The sequence below is a fragment of the Nicotiana tabacum genome, chromosome 13 (genome assembly GCF_000715075.1).
Source record: "Nicotiana tabacum cultivar K326 chromosome 13, ASM71507v2, whole genome shotgun sequence".
In the NCBI taxonomy this organism is placed as follows: domain Eukaryota; kingdom Viridiplantae; phylum Streptophyta; class Magnoliopsida; order Solanales; family Solanaceae; genus Nicotiana; species Nicotiana tabacum.
The window spans coordinates 28,032,196-28,056,954 of NC_134092.1; the positions used below are offsets into that span (position 1 = coordinate 28,032,196).

General features: G+C 36.1%; 2 protein-coding genes and 1 pseudogene across 2 annotated transcripts; 1 reads left to right on the forward strand and 2 right to left on the reverse strand.

Annotated features, from left to right (window-relative positions):
* Positions 1-5,885: 5,885 nt before the first annotated feature.
* LOC142168046 (uncharacterized) lies at positions 5,886-7,870 on the reverse strand. The gene is made up of 5 exons (XM_075228700.1): positions 7,470-7,870; positions 7,058-7,184; positions 6,703-6,981; positions 6,499-6,617; positions 5,886-6,416 (listed from the first exon to the last, which is right to left on the reverse strand). Exons 1-4 carry the CDS (start codon positions 7,868-7,870, stop codon positions 6,594-6,596), a joined length of 831 nt encoding a protein of 276 aa, XP_075084801.1. The 3' UTR covers positions 5,886-6,416; positions 6,499-6,593.
* Positions 7,871-9,003: 1,133 nt separating this feature from the next.
* On the reverse strand, positions 9,004-12,885 carry LOC107808589 (uncharacterized). The gene is made up of 4 exons (XM_016633115.2): positions 12,637-12,885; positions 10,749-10,903; positions 10,294-10,587; positions 9,004-9,874 (listed from the first exon to the last, which is right to left on the reverse strand). Exons 2-4 carry the CDS (start codon positions 10,881-10,883, stop codon positions 9,251-9,253), a joined length of 1,053 nt encoding a protein of 350 aa, XP_016488601.1. The 5' UTR covers positions 10,884-10,903; positions 12,637-12,885; the 3' UTR covers positions 9,004-9,250.
* A 9,325-nt stretch (positions 12,886-22,210) lies between these two features.
* On the forward strand, positions 22,211-23,737 carry LOC107808591 (protein TOC75-3, chloroplastic-like; annotated as a pseudogene).
* Positions 23,738-24,759: the final 1,022 nt, after the last annotated feature.

Sequence of the window (24,759 nt, forward strand, 5' to 3'; positions counted from 1 at the left end):
AATGGTGCAATCAAGAATTCTCTGTCAAACGATGATTGATGTTGGGCATATTTCGATATGTGTTGATGTTACTTTACCCATGTTTTAACCGCTTTTTGATGCTATTTGATCCTTAAAATGCCCAACATGGTTTAATTATTGGTTTTATGACTAATTGAGTTGTGTGTGATGAATTAGGGTATTTGGAGTGCAAAAATATGAAGAAAAGGTGCTCTAGCTAGAGGAAGAGGGGTTGGATGCGTCGAATCCAATCTAGAAAAAAATCATAGTTCGTGCACCCTTAGCAGTGAAGTCGGCCCATAGCATCCGCCTTAGCATCCGCACCTGGGCAAAGCTGAGAAGTGGAGGACAAGGTGGATGCGAAGCATCCACCCTAGCATGCGAAGCTGAGAAGTGGATGACGAGGTGGATGCGACGCATCCACCCTAGCATCAATCCCTGAAGCTGATTTGGATTAGAAATAGGAGAACTTTGGTCCACGACTTTTGTACGCAATATATAAGCCAAAAACGCCTCTTTTAGGTCATCTAACATATTGGGAAGGGGAAAAAAAGCCACGATAAAGCTGTGGAGGCCGGAATTCATCAAGTTCCATCTTTCTCCCACCAAACTTAGTAATTTTTATGTTTCTATGTATGATTTGTTATTTGGCTACCATGTCTATATGGAGCTAAACTTCACGTTCTAGGGTTGTGGTTCTTTCATGACTATTGTTATTCGGATATTGATTTTGACTTCTTGATTTATCATAATAGTTTATTTATTCAATCTTGCACTTAATTATTTAATTGCTTGATCACCAATTGAATATTATCTACGAATCTAGAATTGAACTCGAAAGTGGGAATTCTATATTGCATATAGGATTGAGTAGGGCAAGTTCTTGAACTCGGGCATCGGGGAACGGATTCGTGGTTAGGATAAACATATACCTAATTGCCTTGCTTGGTTGATTTACAGGAATTATAAATGCGTTCTTGTTGATTCTAACTCCATAGACATATAGGCGTTAGGTTAGCTTGAATAGGCGAGTAAGAACTCGACAGATTCTTATGAGCAATATTAACCCTGTCAACCAATAAGCTAGATAAATTAGTCGGTCAATTCAATTGAAGAATACAATAGGATTATTAGATAGCCCATAACCCTAGATCGTTTTCATTACATTGATATCATAAAAATCTGCTCTTTCTCTGTTCAAAGTTTATTATTTATATTTTTTTATTTAAGTGATATTGTTTGTGAAATTGAAGTGGTGTTGAAGAAAATACGCTTAAAGTAATTTTGATATGTATTAAAGTGATTAGGAGGGTGAGTCACTATTCCTTAAATATATCCTACCCGTCCCTTAGCCCACAGTACAACCATGAAAAAGTCCTAATTGATTTTAGATCGAGCAAGCTTACATTAGTAGAGATTTACATTAAGGGCAAGCCTATGGTACCAATTGCATGCATGTGACTTCTTTGTGAGAGTGAGCGATTTTCTTTGATATATGTGAGCCATTAAAATATATTTGATCATGAGATTTGAATGTGTGGATTGAACTCGCTTTCTTGTTCTTGTTGTGAGGGCACATGGTTTCACGAGGGATAGGTAACGTTATTAGACTTCTCTATGATGTTGGGTATTCAAGCATGAGTGCATAGTGACATTGAGTTGGTTTTTGAGGTTAGGGTTGTTGTGAACATGTTGTCTTTGTTTGAATATTTTTAAAGAATGACATAAGAAAAGGGAAGTGTATATGATGCATATTCTAGAGCCTAATTGTAGCAAATAACCATGGTCATATGTGTAGTATGGTTTGAATGATAAGAGCTTAATTTTGTTTCGTCTACTATATTGATGGTTTGTTCGAGGACGAACAAAGGTTTAAGTGTGGGGTGGTGATGTTGGGCATATTTCGATATGTGTTGATGTTACTTTACCCATGTTTTAACCGCTTTTTGATGCTATTTGATCCTTAAAATGCCCAACATGGTTTAATTATTGGTTTTATGACTAATTAAGTTGTGTGTGATGAATTAGGGTATTTGGAGTGCAAAAATATGAAGAAAAGGTGCTCTAGCTAGAGGAAGAGGGGTTGGATGCGTCGAATCCAATCTAGAAAAAAATCATAGTTCGTGCACCCTTAGCAGTGAAGTCGGCCCATAGCATCCGCCTTAGCATCCGCACCTGGGCAAAGCTGAGAAGTGGAGGACGAGGTGGATGCGAAGCATCCACCCTAGCATGCGAAGCTGAGAAGTGGAGGACGAGGTGGATGCGAAGCATCCACCCTAGCATGCGAAGCTGAGAAGTGGAGGACGAGGTGGATGCGACGCATCCACCCTAGCATCAATCCCTGAAGCTGATTTGGATTAGAAATAGGAGAACTTTGGCCCACGACTTTTGTACGCAATATATAAGCCAAAAACGCCTCTTTTAGGTCATCTAACATATTGGGAAGGGGAAAAAAGCCACGATAAAGCTGTGGAGGCCGGAATTCATCAAGTTCCATCTTTCTTCCACCAAACTTAGTAATTTTTATGTTTCTATGTATGATTTGTTGTTTGGCTACCATGTCTATATGGAGCTAAACTTCACGTTCTAGGGTTGTGGTTCTTTCATGACTATTGTTATTCGGATATTGATTTTGACTTCTTGATTTATCATAATAGTTTATTTATTCAATCTTGCACTTAATTATTTAATTGCTTGATCACCAATTGAATATTATCTACGAATCTAGAATTGAACTCGAAAGTGGGAATTCTATATTGCATATAGGATTGAGTAGGGCAAGTTCTTGAACTCGGGCATCGGGGAACGGATTCGTGGTTAGGATAGACATATACCTAATTGCCTTGCTTGGTTGATTTACAGGAATTATAAATGCGTTCTTGTTGATTCTAACTCCATAGACATATAGGCGTTAGGTTAGCTTGAATAGGCGAGTAAGAACTCGACAGATTCTTATGAGCAATATTAACCCTGTCAACCAATAAGCTAGATAAATTAGTCGGTCAATTCAATTGAAGAATACAATAGGATTATTAGATAGCCCATAACCCTAGATCGTTTTCATTACACTGATATCATAAAAATCTGCTCTTTCTCTGTTCAAAGTTTATTATTTATATTTTTTTATTTAATTAGTTTAGAATAAAATATTTTTAGGTTTAATTCTTGTTTAGATAATTAGGATAGTCTAATTTAGTTAATAGTTAATCATAAGTCCTCGTGGGTTCGACATCCGACTTTTAGTCACTTTATTACTTGACGACCGCGTATACTTGCGTGAGTGTGTTTGGTCCCAACAAGTTTTTGGCGCCGTTGCCGGGGACTTACTTAGACATCACAATCTTTCTACCAGTGATCAAATATCTAATCCTGCATATTCTTCTTTTGTTGCCTTCTCTACTCCAAATCACATAAGCCAGATTCTTGAAAACTCCCTTTCAAAAGTATCAGCCTCTTATTGCTCCTTCGCGGGATGAATCATGAATAACAAATATGTTGATTGTAATGACATAGGTGATGAGTATTTAGATGTTGAGTCAGTTTTCCGATGTCTGAAATTCTCAACCATGCTTATAATGATGCTAACATATAGTTTTTCACAAGATTTGCCTTGGAGTAGTTCATTGAACAGAAGTCTATTAGTGGTCCCATTAACCCGTTTCGATTGTGATGGAATAGAAGTTAGTATTTGTATATTGTCCCAGATTACTGATGGATATATACATGTAAGTTTCTTCATGATTGGGGTGCTACAGCGCGACAGTTTGATGCAGATTGTTCCTTCCCAATAATGGTTGATCTTCCTCTAGCTGCTGCACCTGATATTGCGCTGGATGTGTGTCAAAAGTGTATCATTTCTCAACCTCTAGTTTGGGCAGACTCAAAGATATTGTTTCAATGAATTAAGAAGTGAAAAATCCAACTCGCGTTGAAGTTGCTACAGCACTTATTCATAAAGGTGGAGTGGCAGCTGCTATATCACAAGCAAATTCTATCTTGCTCAGACCATCTCTATTGTACCGTGTGGTGAATTTACGCCCCCATTGCCCCTAAACACCATTGGAAATGCTTGTTCTTTCTTTAGCTGCACAATAGCAGCAACAGAAGATGAGATACAAGTGCCTTACATCGTTGCTCAAGTAAGGAAGCCTAAACAACAGTTCAAGAGTTGAAGGATAAGAATCCAAATCAGGTCGCCTCATATTCGCTTGAAAAATTCAAATTGTACATTTCAAGGAGGAATATATATGATATTTATGTATACCAGTAGCTTCTGCAATTTCAGGTAAATATGATTGATTTTGGAGGGGTTAGGCCTATAAGAGTGACCCCAGCAACAAATCCAAATGATGAAATGCATTATTTTCTTGGATGACCCAGGGGGAGATAGGATAAATGCACTAATCTCTTTGAGAGAAGTTGATATGTTAATTTTTCAGAGTAACAAGGAGCTTCGACATTTCACTTCTCCAGTAGTTCAGTCACCTAAAAAAGTTCTATTATGTGTTATCTTCATATCATAAGTATTTTCTTCTATTTCTTTTTATTTTGGAAAAGTTGAACAATTGTTTTCAATTCACTGGTCTACTTCAACTTACTTCTGCATTCTGTTGTACATTAAGCAAGCAATAACACGAGACCTTTTTTGTTGTATTGCAAGGGAATAGTCCCATTTTTATGAGCTCAAGAATTACTATGCTAGTTTTCGTCCTTTTTCCTTTTCTAATTAATTTTTCTCTTTCTTTCTTTGTCAATTTTATCGAATGAGAGCAAGTTCACAAATAGGATAACAGATAATAAAGAATGGAGGTTGTTTAGTGAGACTGATCAGTGCTGAGTCAAAACCACTATCTTTCAACTCAGATTCCGATTTTCGTTTGTCTCCTAATTGCAAGGTATCATCATGAAGGTGAAATGATCTTTTACCAGTCAATTAACATTAGATTGTAACAGAGGAGGAATCAACTCACCGTCAAATACTAAACAATTCTGTCATTTAAAACAAAACCATACGAAGAAAATCACTTTTGTGTACTTTGCCACAGGAAACACACTCAAATATCACTGTTACTCGTAAATATATATGTGTATGTATGTATCACTACTAAAAAACAGTGCAATTCCGTCCGCCATTTCCGACCGAAATCGGTCGGATATTGATAATTTTTGAACCGAATTCCGACCGATTTTAATTGGTCGAAAAAACGATGGTCGCTATGTACCGACCGAAATCGGTCGGAAATTTCAAAGCGTTGACTAACTGTCAAACTTTAATTTCCGACCGAAATCGGTCGGAAACTATTAAATATATATATTTTTTTTAATTTTCAAATTTCTGTCCGAAATTAGTTGGAAACTATTAATTTTTTTTTTTTTAATTTTCAAATTCCGACCGAATTCGGTCGGAAATTTAAAAAAATAATAATTTTATTTAATTAAATAATTAGTTGTAAATTGTAATAAATTGTTAATTTATTTTTAAAAATAAATATAAATTCATAATTTCCGACCGAATTCGGTCGGAAATTTCAAAAAACTGGAGAATTTATTTGAAATTTTCGACCGAATTCGGTCGGAAATCTGGGTAAAAACTAGGCAGAAAATGCATGTTTTTAAGCTACACCACTGCCAATTACAACCAATATCCATCCTATAATGGCAGCATTACATTGCTGCCATTCAACCATAATTAATCAACATCAATGAATATACTAACAACAACAACAATAATTAACTAACAAAAACTATTAACTAACACTAACAACCATTATCTAACAACAACAACAACTAATAACAACCACAACAACTAAGAACAACCACAACAACTACTAAAATGTTCAATAACAAAATAACAATACAATCATCATTCAAAACTAGTTTCAACTAAATATTGACAAGTTCAATACTTTGTTTAGCAATACACACCATTCAATGAGTTTTTTATCTAGCATCATCTCCATCTTCACTCCTAGAACCTTCACCGTCGGCACATGGGGAAGGCTCACGAGACCGGGGAATGGGGAAAGCACCACTAGCAAAAAGATTGGTCAGCTGACCTTGAACGAGATTAAATTGTTCGTCCCACCTTTCTAGCTGAACTTGAAGGGTACCAAATTGTTCATCTCTCTTTTTTTCTCTAGCCTTTGTCTCTTCAAGCTCTGCTGTCAACTTTGCGATCTTCTGTTCCTTAGACGATATAGTCGATCTATCAATCGCCTCGCCTTGGGCGGAAGTCCCTATACCTTGCAATCCAACCCTGTAGCGCCGAAAGATTTATCTAGAAGGCCGTATGCTATCCCCTTTTTAGGATCACCGACAACATCCAACCATATCCTCTGCGCTTCTTCGTCTGAAATGGGTAGTCGTTCGCCTTGCTCATTCGGTGGCAAGCTCTGAGTGTACTCCTCCACATTAATCTTGTAGCGACCATTTATTTAGAAGATAGAAAATTACTAACTATATAATATTATAAATATTTATAGTAGTTATGAAACTTACATGTGTAGTCTCCGCCCGGTCCTCGACCCATCTAGTTGGATCTGTCGGTGCTTTCTTCTTCCGGATGTGAGTCTCCATGAAGAACTCATCATGACTCATCTTCCTCCCATATTTTTTTCCTACAAATATAATAAAACGTGTTAACGAAATTAATATATATAAATATAGTTCGATAAAATAGACCGAAATATTTTAAGGAATTACCAGTTGTCTCCTCGTATCCCACATGCTCCTTGAACCCAGACAGTGCAAGGAGCCACCCTTCTCAGATTCTCGGGCCTTCTTTCCCAGTTCACTCTGCTTCTCGAATTTCTCGGTGGCCCAATACCTCTGCAGATCCTCCCATAAATCCGGTAGAACCCATGAAGGCTTCTTGTTAACCTTTCGAGCGGAGCAGAAGGAATCAGAGAATCTCTTACGGCATTTGTACTCCCAATTTGCACAAATTTCACGGTTATACCGGTCCTCCCAGGCACACTTAGTCTGCAAATAAAGTATGTAACGTTAGATGAAAATATTGTTAATATAATGCTTAAATAGATAAGAATTGTATTAAAACCTTAAATTGGTTGAACATTTGTTGCACGAGATCCTCTGGAAAGTCACTCCAAGTCAGATAGGGTGCATTATACAACCCGCCAAGAATATCAGTGATTATCTTTGTAACTTGATGATTAGGAATGAACCTGCAACATAGCAATTACATTAAATAAACAAGAGTAGCTATTATAATTCAGCAAAAATAAAGAAGTAATAAATAAAAATAAATCTTACCCATTACGATCATCCTATGATAACGATCATAACGCACTTCATCTGGATCATCATCCTCCGATGAATCTGAAGCGTGCACAGAAGTGAGGGCATCTGGCTTAGTGCTACTATCCCGAAGACGAAGTCTAGAAATTCTAGGAGACGAACTCCGTGGAGAGCGAGACGGGGTCCCTGATGAAGATGGCTGCGATCCACACCCCTGCATCGATCTAGACCCCTGCTGCGATCCGGCCGGCTGAAATCTAGATGGATGCGATCCAGCTGGAGATGAAGCAAATGGAGCAGATGACGGGCGTACCACATGGCTCTGTGACTGGTGACTCGATGCACCCATGTAACTACTTGTAGGATCATGTGGAGGAAGCGGGGTGTAGTCCTGTGGCGGAGAATGGTGATAATATTGCTGGGCGGGCGAATGGTGGGTAGTATAATGAGTAGATGAATGTGGTGGAATAGATCTGTGCCTAAAAGATTGCTGCCGGCCATCAGCAAAAGAGGGATGCAAGTGTGGAGTAGAAGGAAGCGAGGGTGTAGCACCATCATCATGATCAATAGGCCTTTTATCCTTCCTAGACCTACCTTGACCCCTACCGGCCATCTGCATAAATTAAAGAAAATGTTAGAATTGAGAATATAAATCTATATAAGTTAAGAGCGCTTTAAAAAACTAACATGCTAGTCGTCTTCGTCGACGTATCCTTCCTCGTCTGAAAATCCTTCCTCTTCACTTATTTCATTTTCATTAGGTGATTCTTCATCCTCATTTTCTATGATTGTTATTTCCTCCATATCAACTTCTTCTAATATGCGTTGAGGATGCTCCAAGTAATTTTCTATCTAATCATCCATCATTTGGTTAACACTTGAGGTATCATTTTGATAAGCAACATCTAGCACATTCTTAACTTCCATCCTACCAACAGGCTTTGTTTTGATTATAACCAACCAATCAGCCTTATCCCTCCGCAATGGATATGGAACATAGTACACTTGCCTAACTCTTTCTGCAATTAGAAACAGCCTCTTTACCTCTTCGGGGTAGGAAAAGGTCTGCGTACACACTACCCTCCCAGACCTCACTAGTGGGATTTCACTGGGTTGTTGTTGTTGTTGTTGTTGTATATATAGTATAGTATAATATATATACTAAGTGTATAGTATATAAGCTATATTCGATATAACATTAGCTTGTTGTTGTTGTTGTTGTTGTTGTATATATAGTATAGTATAATATATATACTATGTGTATAGTATATAAGCTATATTCGATATAACATTAGCTATATTAAGATGTCTATATAGTATAGTATAGTATAGTGTGTATATATAGTATTGTCAAATAAGTATTAAATATTATTTATTTAAAAGCTCTTTATTATTTACACACACAAATATTATTAAATTTATATTTTAATTTGTATAAAAGCGTTTTTCCGACCGAATTCTGTCGGAAATATTGAATTATTTTTCAGTTGGTTAATTAAATATATATAATTTTTGTCTTGGGCGGGAAACCAAAAATTCAAACTTTCCGACCGAAATCGGTCGGAAATTCTGAAAAATTTTAATATATAATTATTTTGTACATTATATACAAGTATGACCAAATATTTGACCAATTTCCGACCGAATTCGGTCGGAAATTTGGAAAATTTTTAATAAATAATTATTTTTGTACATTATATAGAAGTATGACCAAATATTTGACCAATTTCCAACCGATATCGGTCTGATTTTTTTTTTTTGCTGTCAGCCAGATTTTTGTTGACTTTTGCGACCAAATACTTCATTTTTTTTTCAATGCAGTTTTCTAGTAGTGTATATGTATATATTGTCACTAACAAGAATAGTGCTCATCCTCTCACTTTTATATCTATTGTGGAACTTTGCCCTATGGACTGCTAAAAATGTAAAGAACAAAATATATCAGCAGCCAACATGCATAAAATTAATCATATAACATTAAAGATGCCAAGCATCAGCTAACTACACTAGCTGGTGAAATGGAACTGGCATGAAAAGGAACCTTGTTATAAACAACAATCTCACTGCAGTATCCAGCTCTAACTCCGCTAACTGCTAGTTGGCCGTGCGCTGAAGTAGCATTTTTCGTCAGAATCAATTCACTTGCTGCAACTGCTTTGAGCCGTTGTCGTTCTGCTCTAGAGCCTATCACTTGCCCCAGAACAGATGCTGCAATGGTAAATGCCATAGCCGTTTTAGGCATCAACACAGATTTCCTCAGAATGCCTATGAATGGCACAGCTGCGTGTACTGCCGCAAACCATGACGGAGAAAACTTTTCAGTGTGTTCTCTCCATATGCCTAAAGGAACATTTGCAGCCATTCCCAAAACACCAATTACTAATACTTTTGCAGGAAGAGGTTGTGGTCGCAGGTTTTTCGCAAAGGCAGTTCGTGATAGAGCAGCTCGGGCAGCTATTATAGCAGGTGGACACCTGAGTTTCACACCAGGAGGGGGCTGAAAAGCCTTGGCTACAAGAGGAAGGACATTACTCACGGCACGGTACGACTTCGCAATAGGACAATTTCCATTATGCAACCACTCATCGCTTGGTGCTTCATGTTTTGAGTCTCCTCCCTGAAAAAACAAACAAAGAAAGAAAAGGTTAGCAAGCAGTAAATATAAGTGAACTATGCTTATGCTTTCACAGTATAAAAGGTTTGTTAAAGTAATCAACAATTATATTTCGTATTCCTAGATCATTGTTACTACACGATGTGCCATTTGCTTCCGTTGTCTTATTTCCTTGCCATTGTTATTATTTTATTTATTGTGTCCTTTTCACTATTCTTGAGCTAAGGGTCTATCGGAAATAGACTCTCTTCCTTCATAAGGAAGGGGTAAGGTCTGCGTAAACATTACCCTCCCCAGACCCCACGTATGGGATTTCACTGGGTCTGTTGTTGTTGTTGTTAAGTTAAAAAGATATTCAGCCGTTTTAACAGCTAAGAAAGCATGCCAGATGCAGAATAAAGACATAATTAATGGTATTGTACCTGTGATGAAGATTCTCTTTTAGATGATTTGGAGTTCTTCTTTTGGTTTTTCCACTTGTCTGAGAATGAATCAAAACCAAAAGGTCCTCCAGCTCCAAAAGCTGAGAGGCTTATGGTAGCTGCCTTTGCCGCCAAAGGGTTGAACTGAGACGGTGCACGTTCAGAATCTGGCTGCTCATTACTAATTGACAGTGTCCCTGAAAGTGGAACTACACCGTTCTGCCCATGGAAAATCCTGAATGCCATATCAAAGTTAGGACCATCCTCAAAGATAGGACATTTTCCTCCACGTACCTGATTCAAGTGCAAGGGTAATAATGAGAAAGACATCACTTCAATTTTAGTATATCATACTAAAAAATGAGAGGCCTTAGCAGGATTAATCCTTGGCGTCTATTTTACAAAGACGCCAAGAAGAAGCTCTTCTGCAAATCAGTGAACAATTAACAACTTACAGGATTGGGGAAAGCAACGGAACTTGAGAATGAAAAATTTGTCGGCTCATTGATATTCTTTAAAAATGGGCAACTAACAATGTCTTGCTTGAAACTTGAAGTGTCATCACTTGTATTCCTAAAGAAAAACTCCATTTTACAAGAAGAAGGATGACCTACACAAAAATCACAAGAAATTTGAGCAGCAGAAGCTTCAAGTACTAATTATTAAAGCAAGCATGGAGGACAAAGAATCACAAGCCATCCACTTTTTGATGACATCAAGCATTAAGGAAGTCAAGAAAAGAATCCACAAAAAGTTGTAGAACACAACTAAAATCATATACAAAACATAAATCTCTATTCAAATAATAGAAGAGCCCAGTTAGGGATCTTTCGAAAGCCAAACTGTATAAAAATAGCAATATAGAAGAACAGCTGCAGATATTTTCAGAATACAAAGGTCAACATACTAACACTCAGTATGCACTCGCACAAAATATTAAAAAAAAAATTGAAGCAAAATTTAAATATCTTAAATAGATAAAGAAGTACCATAATCACTAAATTTATAGTCAAAATAGTCTAAAAGGTTTGAAAATCTTGTTGTAGTAGAAAAAATGTTTCAATTGTTCAAATAGTAATATTGTCATATGAGGGGGGACAGAGGAGGATTATTATATTCCTTATTTTTTGGACAAAATGTACTTAACATGAAAGGGGGAGGATGAGAAAGAAGAGGAAAGGAAATGTATAAAACTAGTTGAGCACAAAACACTAACAATGCCAAGTGGTTTAATATTTGTAAGGTATAAATTCAAGTACATTTATGTCTTAGAACCAGAATACTATGAGGTCCAAGTTCAAGTATACATATTGCTTATAAACAAAAATGTTTGAGCAAGTAGTTTTGAATTTGGTAAATGTCTAATAACTGTTTTTCATCATAACAGGTACTATTAAACTAACTATTAAGAAAAAGCTCATATGTTTGTTGAAGCCAACCTAATGTTGGAAATTAATGGACATCTGAAAAGGAAGTGTCCCTTATATTTATTACTTACTATTGTTTAATATTTTCCCTTACTTGAAAAAGTCAAACTAGCCATTAACTAGCTGTTACATCAATACTTATACATACATGGTATTTTGGAGAACTAAATACGGATTTCTTTAATTCCTTCATTTTTATTCCTATCTCTTCTAAGTTGGGTTTTCTCTTTTTAAAATTCTAATATTTTTTGTTTCTAGTTTATAACTAGAAGAGCTTGTTGACCTGGGGAATACGTCTTATATCATTCACTACGTAGGCGAAATATCCTTAAGGATTGAAACACCTCAAGCTAAAATTCTATTTTCCATAAGTATTTTCTAACACCTAAAACCTTCAAAGAACCTTGCTCCATATACCTTTTAACTGGGGCAACTATACATTATTTGTTTTATTTAACCATTTCCTGGGCATCCATTCTACAATATGTAATTATAACCAACAAAAAAAAAATAACACAAACCAAAAAGGCTAAAAAGTAAATAACAGATCAAGATAAAAGCAAACGATTTTCAGATTAAAATAGATACTCCGTATGCCATAGATGAATATATATCCAATCTCAACTCGAACACAAAACCCATTTGCAAGATGACAGCAACAACTACAAGTCAATCTTAAACTAGTTGGAGTCAGTTATATGAATCCTGCATATCCATTTGGACTGTTTCTTTCCAATTTCTGAATTTTGTCTATTTAAGTAAAATTCATTAATCAACAACTATCAGAATTAATACCCACTTTGTCAAATTCGATCAACAACCCAAATCAAGAAAAACACAAACTGAAATTACCTGAACAATTCAATTGTTGATACATAGAAATAAATAATGTAGTGAATTTGAAAAGCAAATGTACCTTAGGACAAATAGTAGTAGGAAAAAACAGAAGAAAAAATCCTGTGAAGAAAGAGAGAGACGAGAAGAAGGAAAAGAGAAGGGAGATGGAGCAGTTTATGTGTAGGTGAGGAAGAAGAGAAGAGAGAAAGAGCAAATATGACGCTGTGTTGACCACACGCCAAATAAGAATGTCTCTTCGCGGGCTTTTCTTGACGACAGAATAACTAATCCCTTACTCCTACTTTTGTTGAAACTTCAAGATATAATAAAAAGGGAAAAAGTCCATTTGCTCATTCGCTATAAAAACTTTTCAATTTTATTGTTCATGTCTATTCATTATACTTTTGCAACCAAATCGTTTTTTATTTGATCTTCGTTAACGAAGTTGCGATGTTGTGCACTACAGAGAAAACGGATCATTAGCGGCGGTTTTTTGTACGTATAGCAACGGTTTAAACCGCGACAAAATGCAGTAACGGCGGTTCCCTTCCGACATAAACGTATAGCGGCGGTTTCGAAAAAATCGTCGAAATAGGTAATAGAAACCGCCAGCAAGAAACAATATTAATTAAATTAAATTGTGATCGGGCTTGTTTGGACATATTAGATTGTATTACTTTAATAAATTTCAATTACAATCTTATTTGTTACTACGTAATACCCAATAATAAAATCTTTATTAAATTAAAAAGATTTATATAACGTTTTTGTTTTGTATTCTTTAATTATATTATCCAATGTTTAGTATAATTGCATTGTTAATAAAAAAAATTATTAGCATATTACTTTATTTAATAATTTTGCCTGCTGTTTTTTTTTTTGTAATATAATAGAAGATATATATTTTATTACTCTTGAAATATTTTTATTTTATATTTTATTCTATTACTCTCAATATTGCTTTCTGAATAAATTATTTTTTTATTTTTAAAAGAAAAAACGAAAATTATTTAAAAAAAATAAAGAAATTAACTAACCTAAACCAACCCTCAAACATGGCAACCCTCACCCATGTTTGAGTAGTTAATTTTAGGTAATTAATTTCTTTGTTAATCCTAATAATTAATAATTAATTATTAACTAATTATATCATGTGACTTTTTTCTAGGCAACCACTTGAATTAATGTGATACCTTTTTTCTTTGACTTTTAATAATATATAGATAGATATAGATACTGGCATTTTTAAACCGTCATAATCTATATACATATTTATTTATTTTAGTAACTTGCAGTTTCATTTTCCCTCTATTGTTTGAATTTAAAATTGAAACTAAATATGCAGATTTCTGCCATTAGAACTAACTTCAACAACTCCACATTGAACCCTATCCATTGAGCCATTATACATCAAACTTTCTAAAAGCTTCACAATAATTTCAACACAAAATATAAAGGATTAAAGAGCCATCATATAAACATCAGTTTCCAAAATTACATCATCAAATGTATCACAGTTTCAACGAACTTTTCAATTACAATACCCAAAAACAAACATTGATGATCTTAATATTGATTACTAGTTGCTTCCATCTCCATCTCCATTGTTACTTTCCCTTGTTACTTCTATCAAAAGATCCTCTATTCTCATTTGGTGAGAGAGCACCACTTCCTAAATCTTGTCCCTGGAAAAAAAAAAGAGCAACGTCAGCAATTTCAAAGAAAAAAGTAGTGATATAAGAGATGCACGAAATGACTTAATAAACTCCGCTACAAAGCCATACATCAAATCAGTATAAATCGCCAAAGAAAGGAAGAAGAAGAAGAAGAGAGAAACAACAGGGCCAACGTGCATTTGACTTGAGTGAAAAAAGCAGACTCACGAGCTTACTTTGAACAAACTCAGTTAACAATCCAGACATAAGACTACATGGATCAAGCAATTAACATCAACTCCAAAAACATGGTCTATTAGACTAAGGACAAAGCATTGCCAGAAATCAAGTAGGGTAACAAATCTAATGTTTTCTGTAAATACTGCAAGACTGTTTTGGAGAGCACGAAGCGCAAAAAAGCGACGAGGACTCGCCTCACCCGAAGCACGAAGCGAAGCGCACGCTTCACTTAAGCGAAGCACAATTTTAAAATTAAACTAAAATAAGCAATACAAAGATAAACAAAATAATTAAATATGCAATAACTCAACAAAAATAAATATTTAAACAAATGAAGCTTTATTTATAATTATAAAGAAATATAAGCAGGTTTTTCTCTATTAAATATAAATTATATTACATATCAATGTATGTGCTATTAAGTCCAGTGTTGTGAAAAGCGCTCGCTTTGCCTGAAAAGCGATGAACCTGCGCCTCGCTTCGCTTCTCGCTTTAAGCGACGAAGCGCGCGCTTCAAACAACACTGCTGCAATCATATAGACCTGGTCAATCGATAGAAAAATGTTATAAGCTTTATGGTAATCCAAATAATTCTCTACTTCAAATCAGAAAGGTAAAAAGCATACTGCATAGTTCAATCTTTTGAGAATGAAGGGAATGGTATTTCTGAGTCTAATCAATCCAATTATGGGTTTAGTGTTTTTCAACCTAGAAAGTTCAAAATAAGATGATATTCAGTGTCAGTCTGTCATAGGTGTCGCAAGCCTGCCATCTTAAGTCTCTAATATTTTTATAAATGAGAAATTACCAAGCTTACTGCATCAAGGAATCCCCCTTCCTTTGATCTTCATAAGTGTGTTATTATTTCTGTCGATGTCGTTTCATCCTATTCTCATACATCAGTAGTTAATGAACTATTTAGTTCGGCAAACTTGGGTAAAACTCAGAAATAGCCACTTTCCGAACTGCGTTTTGAAAAGTAGCCATAGCTTTAATTTTTTTAAGAAATAGCCATATTTAAGAATGGTGCAATCGACAGCGATGTGCTTTCTACTTTCAAAAGGAGAAAATAGAAAAGTTCAGGCCAGAGTCATAAAGTCACGAACACAACAAATAAGAAAGTTTCCGGGCATTTAGTTATTTTTCTCTGGGAATAATAGAAATGAACAGAGACAAACTATGCAGAGTTGCAAAAGCAGTGAAAAGATACGTTTCTGCTGAGACTGAATATATTTCAATATAGGCATACTAAACAAGCTAGATCAAGATGAATTTACTTGTGGAGCAAGAAAACATAGAAAAGTAACCTGTGAAGGAAGATTCGGAAATAGGTGAACAAACTCCTCCGGAATGTTCCCTGTGTTCATTAGATACAAACTAAGTAGTGCATTTACTTGTGCTCTCATAGTAGCCATTTCTTGTTCACACTTTTGATGAGGATTTACCGAAGGTGGAGCACCACACGACCAACTCTTGTCGATGTTTTCTTGAACGCTACAGTAGAAACTACAGCCAAGCCTAACGTTCGAACACGACCGTCGCACTCCGGACCAAAGGCAATACCAACTGCATCATTTGGAGAAATTTCTGCATTACATTCTGGTATTTGACGTCTATGCTCTTCAATTTTCTCCTACATGAAAGATAAAATTAAGCTGGTTACTGCTTGTAAGAGGATCAATTAGAATTGGACATTACTTCAAAATGAAGCCATTAGAATGCCACAAAGAGGAACAAATAAAGCCACAAGCACGTACACAACAGTGTGCTAAAGGATTTTTTTTTCTTTAAAAAAGACATGTATTTTGCAGAAAATGGCCATATATTTGCCAGAAATGCCAAAGCAGAATAGAAGAAGCAGTAAAATGGTCATTAGAATTTAGAATAATACTTACTCCGATTTCTCTGGCCTCATCATTCACGTAATTCCCATCTATTTTCCTTTTATGCGTCTCAATCCAAAATTGCCTCAATCGACAGATATCCCCTTTTTTCTTCTGAAAATTTTAAAATGTAAAATACAACAACCCAGTGAATTACCACAAGTGGGGTCTGGGGAGTATAGTGTGTACACATACCTTACCCCTACTCCGGAGAGTAGAGAGGAATCAATTATCCAAAGCATGCATCACTAAGCACAATGAATAAAACTACCAAATCATCCCTGAACCTAGCCAAACTCTTAGCACCCCCGGTATGAGGAATCTTTTGTTTTTCTCGATTTAGTTGATTCCTCTTGCAAAGCTCCTACAAGTTAAAAGTAGGGTGAATCTTGCGAACCTTTCTCCACTTTTGGCAGCCAAACCAGTAACGACTTCATCATTGAATCCAAGGTTCAAGACAGTATCCATCATCCCAGGTATAGAAATCTATAAGTAGATCAAGCAAAAATTATCAGAGGAACAAATAGAAATTAAGTAAACTGCATACATTAAGAGGTGAAGTCACTTTTATTTTGTTGCTGACTTTACTTTCCACGAACAATTTCTAGTTCGATCAGATTTGAAGTCTATAGGCTGAAACGTGTATGTCATGAATCAGTGCACATGAGTCAATTTGAAATTCACTCTCTACTTTTCTTTCTTTAACAAATTGAATAAAATAATAATAATGTATCATACAACAATATACAAATATAAAAACAAATTTCGTATAAATTTTAATACAAATTTCATATATTTACAACAACATACATTCTAAAGATAAATTTCATACAACTAATTGTCACGACCCAAAATCTGCATGTCGTGATGGTGCCTATCTCAATACTAGGCAAGCCGACAACCTCAATAAACCATAATTTCTTTTAAGTTTGAAAACATAATATTTGAATTTCGTAGAAAATCTTGCAAATTACTGACAAAAAAATACATTCCCAAAATCCGGTGTCACTGAGTACATGAGCATCTAAATGATAACAAAGTCTAACTACTAAAACACTGTCTGAAAATATAGAACAATACAAAAACTGAAAGGAAAGAGAGTCAAGGTCTGCGCACGCCAGGCAGCTACGAGCTTCACAGCTAAGTCCAATTACAGTAATTTCCAACATAAGAAAGTAGGCATGCTTGCAAGTTCAACAATTTAGGGCCCAAACAGTAATTTCATATCAGGTTTGACTGAAACAATAGATAATATCTTTCAGAAATTATCCAAAACAGGGATATATGACAACTGTAGTGCAATAAGAATGAAATCAAATGCATCCTCTCAGGACCACAGTCACTCAGCCATTCCATTCACTCAGCACACAGCACTCAGCAGGTACTCGCGCTCACTGGGGGTGAGTATAGACTCCGGAGGGACTCCTACAGCCCAAGCGTTATAATCCACACGGACAACTCACGCGCACGGACTACTCACATGCTGCACGGACAACTCACGTGCTATAGTAATATCTGGATCCGCACGGACAACTCACATGCTGCACAGACAACTCACGTGCTATAGTATAACATAAGAATCCGCACGGACAACTCACATGCTGCACGGACAACTCACGTGCTATAGTATAATATCTCACAATCAGGCCCTCGGCCTCACTCAGTCATAAATCTCTCCAGTCTCTCGGACTCTCAATAATCATGAAATCAGCCCAAACAACAATGATATGATGCATCAATAATGAACAATAAAGACTGAGATAAAATAAACAAGTAAACTGTGACTGAGTACAAAACAACAATTAAGCAGATAGTTCAACATGTACACGACCTCTGTGGGTCCCTACAGTGCCAACACATAATCTAAACATGATTTGTGGTTCAATTTCTCTACTACATAGAGAATGTACAGATAACAACAGATTATTCAACTACACAGTTCCATAGAATTTGACCAAGTCACAATTCCTACAGTGCACGCCCACACACCCGTTACCTAGCATGTGCGTCACCTCAAACCCGATCACATAACACATAATCCGGGGTTTCATACCCTCAGGACCAAATTTAGAACTGTTACTTACCTCAATCCGAGCAATTCTTTATTCTAATAAGCCTTTGCCTCGCGAATCGGCCTCCGGACGCCTCGAATCTAGTCACAATTAATTTGATTCAATCAATTCAAATTATAGGAATTAATTCCATATGAAAATACTAATTTTCCAACAAAATTCGAAATTGCACTCAAAAATCGCCCTCGGAACCCGACAAAAATTACAAACTATGAACGCTCATCCAACCACGAGTCCAACCATACAAATTTCACCAAATTCCGACATCAACTCGATCCTCAAATCTTCAATTAAAGTCTTTGAAGATTTATACCATTTTCAACCCAATCTTTACCCATTTGAACTCAATAATCTGTATGTATAAATAATACTCTTACACCTAAGAATCATACTCTCAATCACCCATCTTTACCCAAACTCGAAATTGAAGACTTAGGGTTAGAAATTCTTACCTCTTTGAATCCCTAGCAAGATCCTTGTGAAATCTTCAAACCTTGAACAAGAATTGATAGACAAATGGCTAGGTCTTCACTTTCTCTCTCTAAGATGCTCTCACCTCTCTCTAAAATATCAGATGAAACCCTTCAAAATAAAGTGTTTTATAAGAATGGGGTCGGGTTTATAAAACTAGAAAAATGAATCCCCGAAACACACTGTGCGGTCGCATATGCGACCACATAATGCTTCTGCGGCCCGCATAATGGGTCGCAAAAAGGCCCTCCGGAACTGGGCAACACTGCTTCGGTCATTATGCGGCCCAATTACCTGTTCTGCGATCGCATAATGCACCGCAAAACTGGTCTACAGTCGCATAATGCGCCGCAAACCTGATCTTCAAACTTGGCCTAACCTGCTTCACTCTGCGGCCATTATGCGGTCCACAGAGTGATTCTGCGGTCGCATAGTGGGCTGCAAAAATGTATTATTTTTTCCCAAAATTTTCCTTTACTCACCAACGCATTGTTCAACCCAAAAAGTCCGAGCCACACGTAAGCCTAGTTCGGCACCACGAAACCTTAATTTCCTTAGCAAAAATTTTCCGGGGTCATTACACATAAGTCAACATCCGGTGAACCTTTTCAATTTAAGTTCTAAATCTTGGAACTAAGTGTTCCAAAACTTCACCGGGCCCGAACCAATTACCCCGGCAAGTCAAATAACAACCGTAAGCACAATTTGAGCAGTAAATGGGGAGACGGGATTGTAATACTCGAAACGACTGGCCGGGTCGTTACACTAATTATATAGTATACAACTTATTTACAACTTATCTACAACTTTCATACATCATTTTTACCCAGTTAAATACATCTACAACATCATACAACTTAAATATAATTTTCATACAATTTTTATACAATATGTCTTCTGTATGTATTTTGTAAAAGATTTGTATATATTTTGTATGTAGTGTGTTCTTCTTCCTCTCTGAAATTTCAATCAAAATTTCCTCTTTTAATACAATTTTGATATATCAACAACTTTATGTAAAAAGATAGTATTTATAATTTTAATACAAATTTTATACAACGATTCATACATTATACAACTATTTTTCAACTTTCATACAACGGTCAAATAAAAAAATATATAACTACAACAGAATACAACTTAAACACAATTTACATACAATTATAATACAACTTTAATACAATTTCGTAAGTATATTGTATGTCATGTGTTCTTCTTCTTATTCGAGTTTCAATCTGAAATTCAGCCAAAATCAAGTCTAATTTTCACCAAACACCCTCAAAATTGAGATATAAACTCCCAACAATATTCTCAATTGTTTGCAACACCCAATCCAAACAAATAATGATTTTTGAAAACCCAAATTCAAATTCAAAGCTTTTTAATGGCTATCAATGGTGGAGAGTCAAACACCTTCAAAATTTATTGATTGACAATTTCAATTTGAACACCAATTGTGCAACATAAAAGGAAATTGCTAAGTTAAAACTCTATAGTAAAACGATTGAAATCCATTGATGAATTCCATTAAAATATATACAACATGAAAGGATAAAAAGTAGAGAACATCAAAGTAAGAAAAATTGGGGAAAGAACAGAGAATGAGAGATAGCGAGAGAGAGAGAGAGAGCGCAGGAGAGAGAGAGAGAGAGAGAGAGAGAGAGAGAGAGAGACGGAGAGAGCGCATGAGAGAGAGAACATGGATGGGAAATAACTGAGATTCCTTATTCAATTCCTAATATAAAGGGGATACTCATTTAAAACTAATTGGTATATAATTGGTAAATTGTATATGGCCATGTAATTAAGTTAAAACTTGACTAGGGAGGGTAATAAAGTTTCATATGTAGTATAGGAAGATAAAAATTCCTTTAATTTGTAGTTCAATTAAATGGACTAGCCCAACAGATATATATTGAATTTAAATAATTAGCCCAATTTACTAGCCACAATATTTGTTGGACTAATGTCTTGAATTTAATATGGTCCAAATTATTTTATGGATTTAAATCCGATAAAATATTAAATACTTACAAATGCCCCCTACTTCAAGACTTGTCGAATATTAATCTTCCAAGACTAGGCTTGACGTACGAGTCAACATAATATGTATATTTGGAGTGGTCGAGACGCAAAATATTTATTTTTTCCAGTTCCATGGGCCTGGTGAGCTGCTGACGCAATTATTTCTTTAATTCAATTTCGCAACATTTGCCATATGAACTTGGTTTGTATTCCTAGAATGTCGTTGTCTTTTTTTTAAAAAAATTTAAGTCTAGTTTTTTTTTAAACCATTTGCGCTATAGAATTGGTACCCTAATTCTAGAAAAAAATTAGGGTTTAGGAAATAGCCAGCTATTTCTCCTGGTTCCTATCCCAGTCTTGGGTTTATGAATCGTACTTTCTCAAAGATGAAGGACTCCTCTTTATCTTTGAATTTAATAAAGACGAAAAAGGTTTATCTCCTTTTTTCTTTTTTTTTAAAGGAGAAAAGAACAGTCCAGTACCTAAACCCATGCACAAGTACGATTGATATAAGATTATGAGAGGAAGATCTTATTATTCTCCTTCATACGAAGTCCTCTTTATTGTTCCATCTTTGTTGATTTTTCTATGACTCTTTATGCACCTCGATTTCTTTTTAGCTATTAGAATTCTTGCTTCACTCATTTGAATTCTAAGGAGATAAACCTTTTATTTCCAAAAGCTAGTACTGATCGGAGAATTCAACGCTTAACTCAATCCCTTTTTTTAAAACGATAGTAATAACTTTATCATCTCCTAGTTTTTAGAGATATAATCAAATCATATTTTTTTAAGAAGACCACAACTATTATACGTCTAAATACAGTAGTACTCCTTCAAACATCTATATAAGAGGATCACCACCAGTCTTGGTTGAAACACACTCAAAACGTAAAAGCAGAGGAGAAAGTTTAAGAACTGCGTCTGTGAGTAATTTCATCCCTTTTTCGTATGAACATATAATCTTCTATCCATGTAGGAAGAATATGTCATGTCAAATCTTACTTTCTTTGAATATGTACTTAAGGCTACATGTGAATTCTTGTCGTGTCAACTTTTTGCTTTTGTCTTTATTAACTTTGTAACAATCGCGTCAAGAAAAATAAATAATCAAGACTACAAAAATTGCGTAACAAATGTAGTATTGGATTTCAATAAATGATGAGTGTTACAATCTCTATAGTATTCCTCTGATTCTTCAAGAATGTAAACTATCTTGATGAACTTGATTTTGATTTGATTCAAGGGCTTATATAGCTTGATCTTGAATCTCTATCTTGAACTTGATTGAATTATCCGCCACGAACAAGTAATTTGATTTTGAACGCCTTGGTATTTGATTTGCCTTCGTTCTTGATCTTGAACTTGTAGCTTGAGGGCTTGAACTTGTAGCTTGTACAAAAATCTGCAATCTTTGATCCACAATCTCTACTTGCTTCTTGTTCTCACATGGTCATTCAGTTTCAGGATAAGCTGGGAAATGTATGTGAGGGAAACACTCAATATCCGGTTGTTCGGAGATAATTGCCTAGGCCGCTTCGTCAAGGACAAGTTTTCAACATTGAAGCTGAAAAACAGGCTTTGAGAAATATAAATTATCTAGCTCTCTTCTCTAATATTCTCGCCCAGATGAAAGGAATGAGGGAGGGATAATTGTTGAAACTAAGCTCAAGGAATTGGAACAGAAGTCAGCTGAAGTCAGTACTGAATGGAGCATTGTCCCTGGACGTGGATGTCGCCCCACATTGGCTTCAATTCAACCTGGTGGAACTGTTTCCTTTGAGCATCGGAATCTTAAGGGGCTCAATCGGTCAATTCTTGGTTCTGTGACTACCAGTAACTTCCTCAATCCTCAGGATGATCTTGCCTTTAAGTTAGAGTATGTTCATCCGTATTTAGATGGTGTTTACAATTCGCGAAACCGTAGGCTCAAAGCTAGCTGCTTCAACAGCAGGAAGTTGAGTACTGTCTTTACTAGGAGCCCTGGAGTAGATGAAGTCCCTCCTATATGGGTTGATCGAGCTGGACTTAAAGCCAACATTACTGAGTATTTCACTCGTCAGAGTAAATTCACCTATGGACTTGTGATGGAAGAGATAACAACACGCAATGAAAGTGGCCATATTTCTTCTCGTGGACAGAGGGTACTGCCAAGTGATGGAATTAGTGTGGATGGACCTCCCACAACGCTTAGTGAAACTGGCATTGACCTCATGGCATTTTTACAAGCTAACATCACACGAGATAACACCAAATTTATAAATGGGACAATTGTTGGTGAGGGGAATGTCTTCCAGGTTGATCAAGGACTTAGAATTGGCAGTAAGTTTCCATTCTTTAACCGCCACCAGCTGACAATGACCCGATTTTTCCAACTGAAGCAAGTAGAAGAAGGTGTTGGTAAGGCACCACCACCAGTCCTAGTCCTCCATGGCCACTCTGGTGGATGTGTCGGAGATCTTCCCAGCTATGATGCTTTCACACTTGGGGGACCTTATTCAGTAAGGGGCTTACAATATGGGAGAGATAGGTGCAGCTAGAAATATACTGGAGCAGGCTGCGGAGCTGCGGATACCTGAGAGAAACACACATGTTTATGCATTTGCAGAACATGGAAATGATCTTGGGAGTTCAAAAGATGTCAAAGGAAACCCAACAGAGATTTATAGGCAGACCACCGATCTTGCATAAATCCCAAAGTGATATGGATAGTTCTCCAGCAAAGGTAAGCAATGTATTTGTAACAGGGCGCCATGCCTCACAGAAGGCCTACATGATATTTGTATACGGTCATATGTGAAGAGTGAAGCATGTACAACGTCATAAATTCTTGCGCCCTCCAGGGTTAGACGACACCTACTTAAGACGTCTTCTGCCCATTCCCAAGGAACGTAATGATATTCACCATCGAACGACAAATCATAACATCAATAAGTTTTCTTGTTAATAATTCGCCACCCCAGGCATGATAAGGTACTCGCGACATTCCAAGCAAGATGATTTGGGGTGCAAAGCATCCACGTCTTGGCAGGACGACTATTGTATTCAAGTGTCCAATCTGCCAAATAAGGTGGATCCCTCAAAGGTACCCACGAAGCTACAACATATTGGCCGACTAGTGGCCTATCAACTAATAACCTATCTCCATCTTGCTCCCCTTATGGTCTGAAATAACAAGGTATTGTGAATTGGAGGAAAAAAGTCTTGAGTCTTTGAAGTAAACCATATTAGGACGGCAAAAAGAGAGAAAAGTGTTCGAACGCACTTAACTTAGAAAGGTAATATTTATGGTCTTAAATCCATAATATAATATGTCGTATCTCAAGGCTAATCCTACCAAGCATGAAAAAGGCAAAATCTTTGGCTTAGACAGTGTAATGATCTTTGCCTCAGATAAAGTAAAATCTATGGCTTAGACGGTGTAATGGTCTATGCTTCAGATAAAGTGAAGACAAATCTTCAAACAAAATAAAGTCTTCAGCTTAGACGGTGTAATGGTCTTCGCTTCAAACAAAATAAAGTATTTAGATTAGATGGTGTAAGGGTCTTCGCTTCATACAAAAATAAAATATTCAGCTCAGACGGTGTAAGGGTTGATGCAATTAACACACTCACCCATTTCGAATTACGGTATGACTTGATTCTCTTCACCGAGGTACGTAGGCAGCTTAGAGTCTTATTCTAAGTTCAGTCATATGAGTTCAAAAAATACACTTGAAAATTAGGTGTATATGTTTGAACTCTCTGTCTTATCTTGATGGCTAAATGGGGGCAAGCCCTCCATGTCAAATTGAGATCCCTAATGAAATGTTTGTAGTTTTTATAGTAAGAGGCTAAATATTCAAGTTAAGTCTCC